The following is a 15,675-nucleotide window of genomic DNA, read 5'->3' as shown; positions in this document are numbered from 1 at the left end:
AAAGAATGGTTCAGAATTTTTTCAACTGGCAGGAACCCAAGAAACTGGCATTAGCTGGGGCTCAGGAACTCCAAATCAGTTTATGTGCTTCAAGCTGAAAGTCTGTTAACAGTCAGTTGATGTTATAAGAGATGCTCGTTCTTCCCTCTTGGTTTTTAGTCTCGTGTTATTTTAATCACCTTTAGATTTAATACTTACAGTACAGCTGTTACGAAGGGCATCAAATTTGCGTTGGATTTCATCTCTATGTGCCTAAAAGGTAAGGAGTCGATTAGAAATTTTTCATAGTGTAGGATACAATTCTACATGCTTGGGTTTTATAAAGAAAAGAGCAATTTACCTAGAAAGCCAAGAAGGTTGTTGCAGCTGCCCAAACATCTGGTTTTCAAAGAACTAATTAATTAAGTCATGTCCAACATCAGAAATTAAAGTTACAGGAATACATGATGTTGTGTTGATAACACTTGACTACTTAGACCACACATGCATACCCTGTCAAATATCTTAACATTCATATTAATGCCCAGGGGCTTTGTAAAAAAAGAGAAGAAATAATTTAAGGAGTTAGTTTTTACTCTTGTTCCTTTGTTTATTCCCCATTCTTAACCTTTCCCTCTTCCTTCCAGTTGGCCCCTCCCTAGCCTACTCCTGGAGAGACACACACATGCACGCAGACACACACACACACACACACACACACACACACACACACACACACGACAAGAGCCAAGACAAACAGGGACTTTTTTGTTGTTAATCAAAAGCTGCTGAGATTCAGAAACCCAACATTGAACTTCAAGTAAGAAGAAGGCCTTCTCCAAAGCAAAGCTGCTCTGAAACAGCAACATTTCAGAATGTTCAGCTGACATTCAAGGACGTTCTGAGTGCACCTGATAGACCAGACCCTGTGGGGCCATACAGCATAGGTGGAATTACCGTCATTCACTGGGGAATGAGAGAAAGTTAACAAGCGCATGATTACAAACAGTGACAAATGCTACAGAAGAAACAAACAAGGTGCAAGAAAAAAGGATAAGAGGGATAGAAAGGACCTTACGGGTAATCGAGGAGGGCTTCTCTGAAGAGGTGACACTTACACTGACACCCATAATATGATAAGGAGTCGGCCATACAAAGAACAGGAAAAGGCAGAGGGCAAATGTCTTGAAGCAAGAAAAGGTTTCGTAATTCAATTAAAAAAAAAAAAAAAAAAAGGCCTGAGTGGCTACAGCAGAGCTTTCAAACTTCAAGCTATGACCCAAGGGCAAGAGTGACAAATGGGTTGTTGTTTTTTTTCTTTTTTGTTTTGTTTTGGTTTATTCCATGAAATGGAATAAACAGAATAGAACAGAAAACAGTGGGATGCAGATGTGCCCTGGTTAGTGAAGTATTGTTATAGGAAACTTTTGTTTCAAATACCATAATTCATCAGATTTAGGATGCTGTCAATTGTAAGCCATGGCAATTTTATGTGACATTAAATAAAACAAGGTGCTGTTGACCAAACTATGATATGTGCACATGTCTTTATGTCCACATGACTAGAGAGTCATATACCAGATATGACTGTAAGATGCATCCTGGCTTTAAATACCTTAGAATCAATGAAGTAGAGTATATATATATATGCTCCCCTGTATTAGATTATAAGGTAAATGTATTTTTGGTGGGTAGCGGTCAAATAATTTTTGGCTAAAGCACAGCAAAAGAAGGAAAAAGTCGCCCAAGATGATGGTAGAGAGGCAGGCAGGGACCAAGAATCTTAAATGCCCAGAATGGAGTTTGGATTTCCAGCAAAATGCCATTAATTGGAAGCCAAAGGAGATTCTGCGAAGTAGAGTGAAATGATCTCATTGTCATTTTTTAAATGCTGTAAGAAGAACAGATCAAAAAAGGACCAAAGGTAGAAAGGAGCAGGGAAACTACTGAGGAGGTTGTTGCTGTCATTCAAGGAGGAGATGATGGTGGCTTGGAGTAGGATGGTGGCAAAAGATGGAGAGAAGTGGATGGAAAGAGATCTCTTTTGGAAGCACAGGTAATAAGATTTGCTACAGATATTGGAAAAGGAAGGGAAAATGATGCCCTTGAAAACATTTGTGACTTGAGAGACAGGGTGGATTGTGGCACCACAGCTTAGCTACGAAAGTCCAAAGAAGAATCTAATCTGAGGCATGGGAAAAAGTGGTTCTTCTCTTTAAAAAAACAAAAACAAAAACAAAAAAAGTAGTCTCTGTTGGGTCTATAAGACAACTAAAGTCAAAAATGTTAGAGTAGTGATGTATCCTCTAACATATCTATTTTGCCATAAATATTATAAATTTATAACAGTAGACAGATGCTGCAGAAAAAAAGACTACTGAGCTTGAAGACACAGCAACAGAAACTACCCAAAATGAAACACAGAAAGACTTAAAAAAATGAACAGAGTATCAATGTGCTGTGAGACAACTTTGAACTGCCTAATACGCATGTAATTGGAGTCCCTGGAGGAGGATAGGGGTCAGACAGAAAAGATGTTTGAAGAAATAATGGCCACCATAAACCCACCAATGCAAAAAGCTCAAGGAACCCCAAGCACAAGAAACACAAAATTAAGCTAAACTACATTATCAAACTGCTTAAAACCAGTAATAAGAGAAAAAGCTTAAAGCCCGTCAGAGAAAAAAGACAAGTTATATATAGAGAAACAAAGAGAAGAAAGATTCCTCACCAGGGGGTGGGGGTGAAGAGGGAGGAGACGGGGGCAAAGCAAGTTAGAAGACAGTAGAATAACATCTTTAAAGTGCTGAATGGAAAAACAACAACAACAACAACAAAACCCAAAACCTGTCAACCTCAATTCTATACCCAGCAAAAATATCCTTCAAAAATGAAGGTGAAGTAAAAGACTTTTTCAGATATACAAAAGCAGAAGGCATTTGTCACCTGCACTATAAGAAATGGTAAAGGAAGTCCTTCAGGCAGAAGGAAAGTGACAACCAGAAATATAAATCCACACAAAAGAATGAAGAGCACTGGGAAAATGGTTAAAAAAAAAAAAAGTTACAAAAACAGATTCACAGACTCATAAATAAAAAGTTATCATCAAGAATCAACTCCCTGCATCATCAGCCTGTATTTTTATGGATAACTTATCAGACTCTTATTTTACCCCCCAAGTCAATCTGCTTTATGCTCAAGAATAATATGAGAGATTTATTGATTTAATGGGGGCATGAATACCATTTATCCAAAGTAGGAACATCGCACTACCACTGAAATCAAATGGCAATCCTCTTTGAAGGTAAAATGTAATGGAGTACCATCGTTTTGGCTTTTGATTTATTACTGACTCTGAATTATAAAGACAAAATGTAGAACAGATCCTGTTACAACTTCTGGAGATTCTGTAAGCATTTAACAATTACTGAACTGATCTGAGCAAGAAAATGTCAAGAAACATGTTTTATGCTTCTTTGAAATACGTTGTGAAACAAGTGCACAAAAAAAGCTAAAGTTTTCACAATAGTGTGTCTAAAGATAGTAAAATACATAATATAGTCTTTACATTCAATGAAATATTTGAGTGTTCACTAGGTATCAGGTGCTACAGAGAATAAATATTTACACTCTTCAAAGGACCCTGAAGAGCTTTTGTTTATGTGCATTACATTTATCTATATTTACCACTTTAGAAATTAAAATGGAGATTTTTTCCCCTAAATATTTACTCTTTATTTCTTTTAAAATAACACTGCTTTTGCACCATCAGTGCAAAGGCTAACACAACGAAAAATGCCAAATGACATCTTAGTATTATTATGAAAATAATCTGAATTTGGGGAACTCCCCAGGGATCCACCAATCTCACTTTGAGAACCGCTAACCTTAGGGTTGGGAGGCAATCAGGGAGAATGCACAAGCTGCATCCTGAACACTGGAAAGGCACTGTTTTTTGAGGAGTACTTATGTCTTCATTAAAGTTAAAGAGAGTTACAAGAGGAAGAAAGAAAGGAGAATTATAATGCAGTCTTGATGAGAGAGAAGTACCTGCAGAACCAGAGAAAGAAAACTAATGTTTAGATGTCTGACCATCTTCTGGGATTCATGATCAGGGTTCTAGGACACTCTGGCTTCCACACATCCGTCCCTTTCCGTGTGAATGCGGGTACCAAGCAAGACTGTCACCTCCTATGCCTTAATTCTAGATCTTGCTTATCGTGCCAATGGCTTGCTTCATTAAATACAGACATTGATAGTTATGTAAAACAAATGAGAGTATGCATGACTCATGATTTTAACAAATCAGAGGACAACCTTGTGAACCCGCGGCCACACCATGCTGGGAGGATTCCTTTTGTTGGTGTCTCTAGCTTTAGACTCTTGGTTACTCAGCATTAATCATTTAACCAAATCAGTAAAAGAACATGATGGCAGGGACCCAGACAAGAAGAGTGTGTCCTGGGGCCATGCTGGTGTACACAGAGCCTACGCCCAGGCCTCTACCCTATGGCCCCCTTCCAGAGTGATGTATCATATCACACATCTGTCTGCTTTACACTGTGCAGACTCAGATTCTCTTCCTTAGGTAAAGGAATGGAGTCTTAAAATCCTTTCTTCCACCAAGAAGCAATGAAGCACCATAAAGACCTGGCATTTTGTTTCAATACTACTCTCCTGTTGGCCTCCACCTTGATTCATTCTCTGCTTTTGATGGCCAGTGACTCTCCAGGCAAATACAATGGACAGGAGTGGGTTGCAAGAAAACATCAAGGAGACCACAAGTGGCTTCCCAGCGGGCCCTGGCACCCTTCTTCAATGGAGACCATTGACTGAACTGTGCTCCATCTAATTGCTCCAGGGGCAGAGGCCAGAGTAAGTGCTCCCTCCTCTGACTAGGAGATGGCAGCCTCTTAAAATTCAGCAGTAATAGCTCATTTGACTATTCATTCCTTTTAAATGATAAATCAGCCTGCTACAAAGTTTACAAACCTCCTCGATCATTTTAGATCCACCTGATTTAATATGGCAGATGCTTCTGTGGGGCCTGAACAATGAGACAGAGTCAGGGTACCGCACCTGTGGCCATGTCCTCTTTCACTCGGCAAAATAAAGTCTCCAGCACAAATTCAACAAAGCCATTCAGCCGCATGCGGTCCATAACTGGGTTTATGAGATAGAATCAAAGGGAGGGGAGAGCCTCAAAACTGGGCTGAGGCAAGTTGATATGGGATTTGGATTCCTGCATGACAAGTTACAAAACTGCAGTAAGGCTTTTTTTTTTTCCTGCCATCCCTTTGAAAAAGCCCTATTTTCCCAGGCATCTTCATCTGCAAGAGTGGTAGGGCCCTAGTTTCTAGACTCAGGGAGGTTTGTTTCTCTATTTTTTCATAAGAAGATGCTCTGAGGCAGTGATCTCATCGGACTAAATTAAGTCGTGACTTGCTGCTGTGAAGGCTTCCAGCAGCCATTAGACACAGCACATTCCAACCAGCAGCAAGACAGGATTTAAAGACTAATTTCCCCACAGATAAACAGCAGTGACACATGCTCTATTTTATATCCTCCTCCTTCTGAATGAGCAGGGTAAGATGCATGCCGACCGCCCTCCCTCCCAACTCCAACAGAGCAGTGAGATGAATGTGTCCTTCTCTTCTGCTTGGAAGTAAAAGGATTTGAGGGATTGCAGGCCAACCCCCAGGGGAGAAAAGGCTGAAGACACAGCACTAGGCACATGGCAAGGACTCATTAAGTATGGATAAGATTAGTGATGTCTCCTTCTCCTTCTTTCAGAGCGTGGCTGGTTTGGACAGGCGGAGAAGATATTGTATACAGTGCATTCAGTTTAATAGTGGCTGGATTTTAGATGCCTCCTTAAGCAGCTAAGAAATGCTATCTGGCTGTCCCTCTCCCCATCCACCCAGTTCCAGAAAGCACATACGCCTTCTTGGCATACATCCTTTTATATTCATTTCATTCCTACCTCCATATTTTTCTTCTCTAGATTTATTTTCTGTTGGCCTTTTCCTTCTTATTTTATCTTGTTACACTGTTTTGTTTCGAAATGGATTCAGAACAGTTTGGAAAGATACAAGGCAGAGGATAAATAAAGAGATATCGTGACTGATTCTTTTCCAAACCATGTATTGGGGGCTTATGGCATAGCACACAGTGAGTGTTCTCACTGAGGAATTACGGTTGCGATCAATATCAGACCTTGGCATAAGTCCTGGAAAATCAGAGATGCACTTGCGCCTTCGGAATTACCCTGTATCCCAGAATCCTGGAAGCCTCCGTGTTCTAGACTAGTCCATAAAGACCCTGGCACTGAGATCAAGCTCCCAGTCGGTTGAGATAATGGGCTTCCCAAAACCAACAACGGGAGGTAACTTCTAAGAATAAGACCGTTTTAAAAACATACATACATATGCATTACTTTTGAACAAGATAAATCATAAGCAACGACTGCTCATGGCCATCTGTAGAAGTAACCCCACTCTACATGCTTAGAGATGTTCACTGACGGAAATGAGGACCGTATCCAAGATGAATCAGAGTGAGTAAGGTCCCCACCTAGGAACCTGATTTTAGAAAACACAAAACCCAATCAGCTGCATTGTGCCCTGCCCACAGAAGAGGGTACCCTGACCAGCAGGCATGACTGTGCCTATCCACTTGGCAAGTACACTGTGTTACTATTAGCAATGGATCTGCTTGGCTGCTACTAGCCATTAAACTCATTTGGTTTTCTGTACCGAGTCCAGGTCCACCAAGCAGCCTTCCAAGAGAAATGAGATGTTTAAGGAGACTTCTCTGAAGGACAAAAAAATGGGAAGATGAGCCACCCAGAGTATCCCAGTCAACTTGGTGGTTATCTTTTCCACTGTGAGTTGTTAAGTTGTCATTTTATATGTAAGATTCTTATCAGTTTTGTTAGCCTGGGTCGGTCCCCATGAGAGGGATCAACTATGGGAAACTGACAAAGTCATATTTTTAGACTTCCAGAAAGAACCAAGGTCTAAATCCAGTGACAACCCGCCAAGTTCTACTTCTTTAAACTATGGTCTCAGAAAGAGCAAAGAAGCCAGGTCCTTCTTAGAGAAAAGAATCTCTCATTCAGAACAATCTTTTCCATCCAGAACATACTAGATGCATACATAAGATTTGAAGGAGAATTTACAGCTTAAAAAAAAAAAAAGGTAATGCAAACGAGGTTAACCAGTACAAAAATAGAAATGTGGTAGGAAGAAGACTCAAAGATATGACTATTACTTTTTTAATGATCACTGAACACTAAGCAGAAGATTGAGGTAAATGACTTCCAACTCAAACTAAAATTTTAAATTTAATGAAAATTATTTTTCAAAGAGGGAAGATACCTAAAGAAAAGAGGGACTTTTCCAACATGCTAAGGAAAGGTCAAAGTTTAACACTAATTCTCACAAAGGAGAATTCTCATGGAAGCCAGTTTTCTGGCCGGTAAGCGTCTCTGGGGATATTTTCTGTCTTGGGATTCCTCTGAGTGAGCACATCTCCTCAGCGCCACACTCATCCCAACTGAGGTCTGGAGGATACTGGAGGGACCTGTCCGCAGACCTACCGTGAGCGCCTGGATCTCCTCTTCCGCTTCCGCCGTCGTCTCTTCCAGTTCTGTCTTGGCCTGGCGCAGTTGGCTCTCCAGGGCTGCCCGGGCCGCCTGCAGGGCCGTCAGCTGGGACTCGCGCTCCTGCAGCGAGAGCTGCAGCTCTGTGAGCTGGCGCTTTAGCTCCAGCTTCTGCTCCTCGTGCTCTAGACTGACCTGAGAGGGGTAGGGAGAGACACACACAAATGCTCAGTGGACCCCAGCTAGAGACAATGCAGCCCAATAGTCTGAAGAGCTGACCCTGGCTAGCCGAGACACAACGGACCGTTCAACTCGCATCTTCGGTGTGATCACGTCGGTGTGATCACGGATTCAAATTCCCAGTGCCCAGCTGCGACAGAGAAAAGCAGATCCGCTGTAAAACCGATCTGACTTTAGGAGTCTCAGAAGTGACCGGGAGCAAGAACGTGTAAGAGAATGGCTGTACAAACTGAACTTTCAAAGGTCTGGGGAGGCTTCAGAGGAAAAACCACCCAAGAATCCCGAGTGAAAATTGTGCCAATTTACTCTTATTAGAAAAGCATTGAAAAGTAAATGGCTATAAATGACATCATATTGGTAACAGGGAACTCTTTACGATTGGGATGAAAATTCTAATTTATTTTAAATGTTCCTGCTCTGGAGTGCCCGGGTGGCTCAGTTGGTTAAGCATCTGACTCTTGGTTTTGGCTCAGGTCATGATCTCATGGGTCATAGGATCTAACCCTGGGTCAGGCCCTGTGCTCAATGGGGAGTCTCCTGGAAGATTCTCTTCTTCTGCCCCCTCCTTGAGCATGCACTTCTCTCTCTCTCTCTCTCTCTCTGTCAAATAAATCTTTAAATACACACATACATATATACTCCTGCTCTGATTTGTTCTAATTAGGTAGCCCACATTAATATCACATTATGAAGGAAACATTCTTCCCTCCATCTGCCCATCTGTCCTTCTATCTACTCAATGTTTCATCCATTCAAGAAAAATGTACTCAGCAACTTCCATATAAAAAGGAATTTGAAGATGAAAGGCAGTTTCTGCCCTTGAGCTGGAGGAAAAGTGAAAACCAACCATGACCATATACACAGTCAAGTGTAAGAGTCAGAAAATGTGGGGATGTAGTGGGAAGACGGTGGGGAGTAAAGGAGGGAACAACATCGCATGTGTTTATTGAAGAATTTCTAGGAGCCAAACCCACAAATAGGAAAGAAAATTCCAAGCAGAGGAACCAAGACGTCCAAAGGCATGGAGATGAGGGAGACCCTGTTGACGTCACCAACACTGACAAAGCTGTTCTGGCGACCGGACTCTGTGCCAGTCATTGGGGATGTCAAGCAAATAAGAGATACCTCCCGCCCTCAGAAAGCTCACTGTCGAAGAGGGGCTGCCGACAGGTACGCTACGTGATGACCTAAACACACAAGGCCCTGGGGACACAAAGGAGATGTTCCATCCAGTTTTGGAGAGTCAGAGAAGGGTCCCTAGAAAAGATGACACCTAAGTCCCAAAAGCTATAAAGGTGAAGAGATCAAGGACTTATAAAAGACAAAAGATTAAGCCTAGAGAACCAACAGGATTTGGGATTAATTTGAAGTGGGACAAGAGACAAAGGACAAAGATGACACCTGAGCTTCTGGCGGGGCGAACTGCGCAGGGAGCCCTCTGCTACGCCAGGGAACACGAGAGGAAGAGCCAGTCTAAGAAGAAAGGTAAGAAATTCCATGCCGATGTGCTGAACTTGAGCAGCAAGGGAGACATCCAGGTGGAGGTGTCTAATGTCTACTGGGACAATGGGTCAGGACCCAAGAGAAAGGTCTGGGCTGGCAACCTCTGGGAGCCCTTGGACAGTCAGTGACAGCTGAAGCCAAGGCTGCGCTCTCCCACTAGCGACAATGGCGGCGCCACGACAGCTGCCAAGGCGGTCCTCGCTCCCAAGGCGCCGGGCACTCTTCCAGCTCATTCTACCTTCATGACAAGCCAGAGACGGAGGCACCACTGTCGCTGCCACCCGACACAGCGACACGCTGTGGCACCAACAGGGTACATGACAGAGGAAAGGTCACACAGCTCCACGGTGGCAGGGCTGGCTTCGAACCCAGGAAACCCGGCTCGAGAGTCCACAACTTGCTGTTTGTCTTATTAAAATGCCAGCAGTCAGAGCAGGCTGCGACTCTGCCCGTGAGCCGAAAAGCTCCCCTGAGGCCACTTGGCAGAACCAGGGTGGCAGGGGACAGTGAGTCGTGAGGGGCGGCGAGCATGAGGCTGTGCAATGACAAGAGGGCCCCAGAGCCCTGCACCTGCGCAACTCCACGCCCATGGTTAAGGAAGAGCTCACGCTGCATGCACAGGGTACGGAAAGCCTCAAAGGGGGATCAAACCGGAGGCTTGATCCTCTGTCCCCAGTCTCAGGAGCAGCAGGAAGCCAAGAGAAGATGGACCCGCCTTGTTCTATTTAAAGTTAAGCTCCAGAATTCCCCAGGAGCATGATGGCCCTGAGTCTCTTACCAGCATTCTGACTTTCTGCCACCTTCCTCAGAAGTGGGGGGGCAAGCTGTACAGACTCAAGGGGAAAAAAAAAAAACCAACTTGCTCCCCCAGGGGCATTTTAGCTGCCCAGATGAGCGACAGATGCAGGGCAGGTGCTGAGCTAAAAGAGACGTTTGTGGGAAGGGAAGGCAAAACAGCTAGTTGGTGTTCCCACGCTCAAAGAAATCAGAGTTATTTACACTCACACTCCTAAGGCTGACGCTACGGGGAAATGTTGTTAAACTTACTGAACAGTAAAAATATAGCCTGGATAATAAAACTGAAACCACCACCTAAGGCTTTTGGACAACCCAGAACAGAACCACTGTTGTGGGAGTATGAGAACGACCCGGAGATTTTCCAAAAGGCAGATCCCTGCCCCCCTCATCCCCGACCACATCCTAGTTCATTCAAAGAGGCTGAGAGAGGAAGAGGCCCAGGAATCTGCCTTTCAACAGAGACACCCGATGATCCTGACAGAGGGGTCTGTACCTGGCCCGGCGCTGAAACACATGAGACAATGCAGCTGTTCTGGTTTTTTCCTGTCCTTTGGAGGACTGGCCTCATTTTCACACTCCAGCACAAGAACCTCTGTGTGCTTCAGTCTTTTCCTTTACGGGAGACCATGTGCTCTTTGAAGAATTCCGTCACAAAAAGTGACCAGTACCCACTAGGCTGCGGCAATGTCGTGCTTCTGGCAATCGCTCTCCCAATCTCCTCTGTCTGGCCAGCTAACCCTGCGCGCTAGGCAACAGCCCCCAGCATCAGGGATGGGGTCTGTCTTACCGGCACACGGCAGGCATTTAACGAATACCCAGTGAGTGCACGTGCCGGCACAGCTTCGATCACCCTCGACGTGTCTGCGACCAAATGTGCAAAATTTTCTTCCCCAAAACTTGGCTACCCTTCCCAGCTTCCTTAAGTCTCTGAAGACAACCACCTTCCATTAAACTTGTGATTTATCTCAGGGCGCCTGGGTGGCTCAGTGGGTTAAAGCCTCTGCCTTCGGCTCAGGTCATGATCTCAGCATCCTGAGATCGAGCCCCACGTCGGGCTCTCTGCTCCACGGGGAGCCTGCTTCCTCCTCTCTCTCTCTGCCTGCCTCTCTGCCTACTTGTGATCTCTCTCTCTGTGTCAAATAAATAAATAAAATCTTAAAAAAAAAATCGTGACTTGTCTCCTCCTCTCCACTAGGAGACCGCCGCCACTGTCAGGCCACCCGATGGACCCCAGGCACTAAAGCCTGAGCGTGGACTCAGGCACGTGGCTCGTGCTAAATCCGGATGAGGGAGGAATCACTCTGCTCCCCCCCCCCCCCGCAGTTTGACAAAAGCACCAAGGCACATAATCCTCACGTGACCCTCAGAGGGAGCTCCCTCATCGCGGTCATTTGGCCAATGAAGAAATGGAAGCACGGAGGACGGTAGGCTGCCCAAGGTCATGGAACTCGCAAGAATTAGAAGTGGAATCCTCCCCCAGATCAGGGTGGCCCGGTCTGCACGCTTCACCACCACGCACGGTGCCTCTTGGGTATATGCTGACGGATGCTAGACACCCGGCTGGTTTCGGGGCCCCCGACTCCCAGCGAACCCTCCTGGGCAAGGCCCCTCACTCTCACCTCCCTCAATCTTGTCTCCAGCTCCAGCAGCCGATTCTTGTCACTGTGGTCTTGGTGGCTGATTTTCTCCAGCTGCTCCTCCAGCTTTCGGTTCTGGGCCTCCAGCTTCCCTGCCTGTGTCTCCAGGTAGAACTTCTGTTGCCTGAGTTCTGAAATCATCTCTTCCTGGGCCTTCCTGGTGGGGGTGGTGGAGGAGCCAAGCAAAATCACAGTCTCATTAGAGGTGAGCCCATGCCTTCAGCGGGCCAGACAGGAACGGAGTGAGAGGAGTGTCTCTGTTAGCGGGCACGGTCATTCCCAGGTGGGCTCTGTCCTGACCTGGCCTCGTGTGCCAGATCCCAGCATGGGAACCTGGGACCCATGTAGCCTTCACTGTTCAGAGGCCCTCCTCTATGGGATTCAGGAAGGTCAAGGGGAATGCAAGAGACAATAACTTTTCCTTCCTAATGTAGACCACTCCCCTCTTTTTTGAGTCTGTCTAGGGGCAGAAAGGGGCCTCTACAGAGTACAAGAGTGCCCCAACCACTCATGGAGGTGGGTCCCTGGGGAAGAAAGGGCAATGAGGGGAAGGAATTTTATTCCTTCCACTTCTCCTTAGACCTTGCTCCAAGCCCCACCAGACTGCTCACAAGTATCAGAAACTGGAAATGACTAAAAGACCAAAAAATGGCCCACTGAGTTGGTTTAAGTAAAAATAGGAATGTTTTAGAAGATCTCTGAAGAGAGGTACCTAATTTGGGTGGGGGGGGTAATTTTTGGGGGGAGAAGATTAAGACCCAAGCACTCCTAGAACACAGGGAACCCTGACATGTCCCTGGGCCTAACTTAACAACAGCAGGACGAATGCCCCAACCAGACACACACAAGATCACCTCTGGCTAATCACAGGAGGCAAGTCTGGGGAACAAGGCCCGCAGGTCTCCAAAAGCAAACTATAAATAGCCCTCATTAGAGAGAGCAAAGCACTCTGTCATCTGATGGCAATTGGAAGCATTTGAGAAAACCCAGCACCAAAGAAAGGGCACGACAGAATGAGACCACTTAAGAGAGGGCAAAATTACACAGGTAGAACAGGGTTCTGGAACAAACTACAGAAGTAATTAAATCTGCTCCGGCTTCATCAGACAGAAGAACAAAGTTTCTGCCCCCAGAGAGAAGACCGATGTGTAATCACGCACGCAGATGGCACGTGAGTACTTACATGTTCCTCTGGGTGAAAAGACTGCTGTTCGCCGCAAGTTTGTTGGCTTCTGAGAGTTCCACAATCCTCTGTTCCAGGGATCTGATCTTGGAATCCATAGCATTGATCATCTGAAACACAGGGAGGGCCTTTGAAACCTCACACACAGACGGTTTTACCAGAATGAGAGTTACGGGGGCCGTGAGGCCAGGGTCAAAGGCTCCCCTTGAAACGCAGGCTGTCTGACTAGAGGTACCAGGGGAGTCAACTGCTCTGTAGCCTAAGGGTCACAGGCCTTACTGCCCAGACAGTGGCGCTCAGTTGTTTTCTCAGAGATTACACAACCCCACACTACCTAAGTGGCCTGCGTAAAAACCACACAGAAGCACCAACTTAGGAACTGGACATTCTGTGAGTAAGCAGGCCTGCGTCATGTGCATGTGGCCTGGGCCTGCCCAAGCCTCTAACTTGAATCTGCTAACTCGTGTTTCTCATCACCCGTGGGGCTCTCATGTCACTACTGTCCTAGACTCTCTACATCAAAGTTTTCTCAACCTAATAAGTTAAAAGAATCGGGGAGGAAGGTGGGGGGAGGTGTTGATTAAAAATTCCAACTTCCCAGGACCCTCCCTTCGAGATTCTGAGGCTCAGAGTCCCTGTGGGGTCCGAGACTAGGGGTGGATGAACGAAAACCCCAGATGAACCTTATGAGCAGAAAGTTCCTGAAACCCGGGCCTATCCAGGTTAGAAAGGCAAGAAGCGAGTGCAAAGAAAGGAGGCCCGTAAGGAAGATGTACAGCCACTGGCCGTCTTGTCAGGTGGCATCGTGAAGGGCAACGCTGAGGGCAGACCAGCACGAGTCCTTAAAGAAGAGCACGAAAGGCAAAGTCGGCCACCCTGAGCCACCACCCCTGCTGATTTTAGGAGATGAGGAGTTGCAGAGGGCTTGCTGTAGACAACAAACTCCAAAGGATTAAACAGGAAGAATAATTCATCAGCAGGAATGGACGCTCCTTGGGTGTGTGATTCTGGGCACGTTTCACATGCCCTCCTTGGAAAACTGGCTTTGTGATTCCTTATACCTACCGCCTTCTGCTCACTGAGAATTTTGCCCTTCTCGTGGGCCTCCTCTTCGTGTCTCTGCATCAGATTCTCCAGAGTCTCTTTATCGGCCAGGTCTTTCTTTATCTGGTTGTCCAACACCTATGAGAAACAAAAGCAGTTAGTGTCCTGAGTAGCAAAGCTGAGCAGGGAGGGCTAACTGGGGGCTCTTGGGAAAAGCAAGAGAAGCAGTGAAGAGGCCAAGAAAAGTCTGGGGCAAAGAAAGGGACCAGGAATCTGCTTATGAGCCAGGACAAAGGCAAGAAGTCAAGCATGACCATCAAACGGCAAGGAAGCAGAGGACTTGAACTAAGAGCTTATTTTAAATCGGCAGCCAAAAAGACTCAAGAGGTATATATCCTCAGTGGAAGTAGACTCCAGAATGAGAGAAAAAAGATCTGTCCCCAGATCTTACAATGTGCAGATGTTACCTGGGGCAACTTTCTCGTAGTCAACGCACCAGTTTTCAGAACCCTGCTCACTCTTTATCTGTACAAAATTAATCTAGGTATCTCTAAGGCTGTGTACAGAGGGACAGAAAGCTGAAGACCAAGGACGTCTGTGCAACCAAGGCTGATGTTCAGAAACAGACAGGGACGAGAGGATTCTGCCCACCAATAAAGTAGGTGGAGAGTCAATAGTTTGAAAAAACAACATAAAAGAGAGAGAGAGGAAAAAAAAAGTGTCCCTTTCCTCCTCCGTTCTTTCCTCTGATCCAGCTGGGAAACAAAAAAAAAAAAAAAAGGCACTGGAGAGAGAAACCTTCTCCCAGGGGAAGAGAAATCATGTGTTCTCGGGGCTGAGAACACCACTGCAAGCACCTACTGTTCCCAAGGGGAAAAAAGAAAACAGTCATGGTGTCACCAACCACCAGCTTGATCTAATGTTCTGCGAGGCACACACAGCCCTCCCAGCTGCCAAAACAAGTGAGAAAGACAGACGGGGGTGGGGGGGGGAGGGGGAGGAAGACAACATCATAACTTGCCCAAGCCTTTGACCACAGACCTGTGTTTCTCATCACAGAGAATCTACTCTGCCTTTTCTGAATGGCACCAGCTGCTTCCGATACTGGGAAGACGCTGAAAGAATTGGGGTCACAGAGGGGACTGAAATCTGCCTTTCCCACAAGGTCTATTGTGAAGGGACCTTCGTGGCTCATAGGGACATGAGCTCCTAAAAGGAGCCAGTCAGCAGGGAGGGGGTTCACATGAGAGAGAGAGGAAAGAACAGATTTCAAAGAGGGCTTTAAACTAGAACTGACTGATGAAAAAAATAGATTGAGAGTCTGTGGAGAAGAACAAAAGGTGGAGGACAGGTCAAGGGAGGAGGGGAGATGCTCAATGGGATAAGTGGCCTATTCTCTAGGATGTTGGGGCGTGATTCTAAAATTACAAACAAGAAAAGGGCAGAATCTAGGGTATGACCATGATTATTACTAAAATGGCCTTAGGGAGGCTGGAACAGGAAGCACAAGGCAGGACAGGTTAAAAAGCAATGGTTTCATAAAGATTCCAGTAGGGAAGATGGAAAAAACAAGGCTTTCCATAGTACTCCCTAGGATCTATAAAACAAAGTTCTTTCCATCTAGAAGGTTGTGGAGACCACACAGTACCTGGACTGTGCTAAAGGGGTGCTAAAGGGGTGCTTTATGG

General features: G+C 45.6%; 1 protein-coding gene across 2 annotated transcripts in view; it reads right to left on the bottom strand.

The window, feature by feature from the left end:
* Positions 1-15,675, bottom strand: part of CIT (citron rho-interacting serine/threonine kinase) — a 164,745-nt gene that overhangs the window by 49,432 nt on the left and 99,638 nt on the right. For both annotated transcript variants that reach the window (XM_046024531.1, XM_046024532.1), the window contains exons 20-24: positions 14,009-14,125; positions 12,944-13,053; positions 11,743-11,917; positions 7,580-7,777; positions 199-252 (exon numbers count right to left, since the gene is read on the bottom strand). In XM_046024531.1, coding sequence (XP_045880487.1) covers positions 199-252; positions 7,580-7,777; positions 11,743-11,917; positions 12,944-13,053; positions 14,009-14,125 — 654 coding nt within the window. The remainder of the gene's footprint in view (positions 1-198; positions 253-7,579; positions 7,778-11,742; positions 11,918-12,943; positions 13,054-14,008; positions 14,126-15,675) is intronic.

Source organism: Meles meles, chromosome 12 (genome assembly GCF_922984935.1).
Source record: "Meles meles chromosome 12, mMelMel3.1 paternal haplotype, whole genome shotgun sequence".
NCBI classification, from domain to species: Eukaryota; Metazoa; Chordata; class Mammalia; order Carnivora; family Mustelidae; genus Meles; species Meles meles.
Note: the sequence above shows the minus strand (reverse complement) of the source record. Positions and strands in the feature narration are given on the sequence as shown.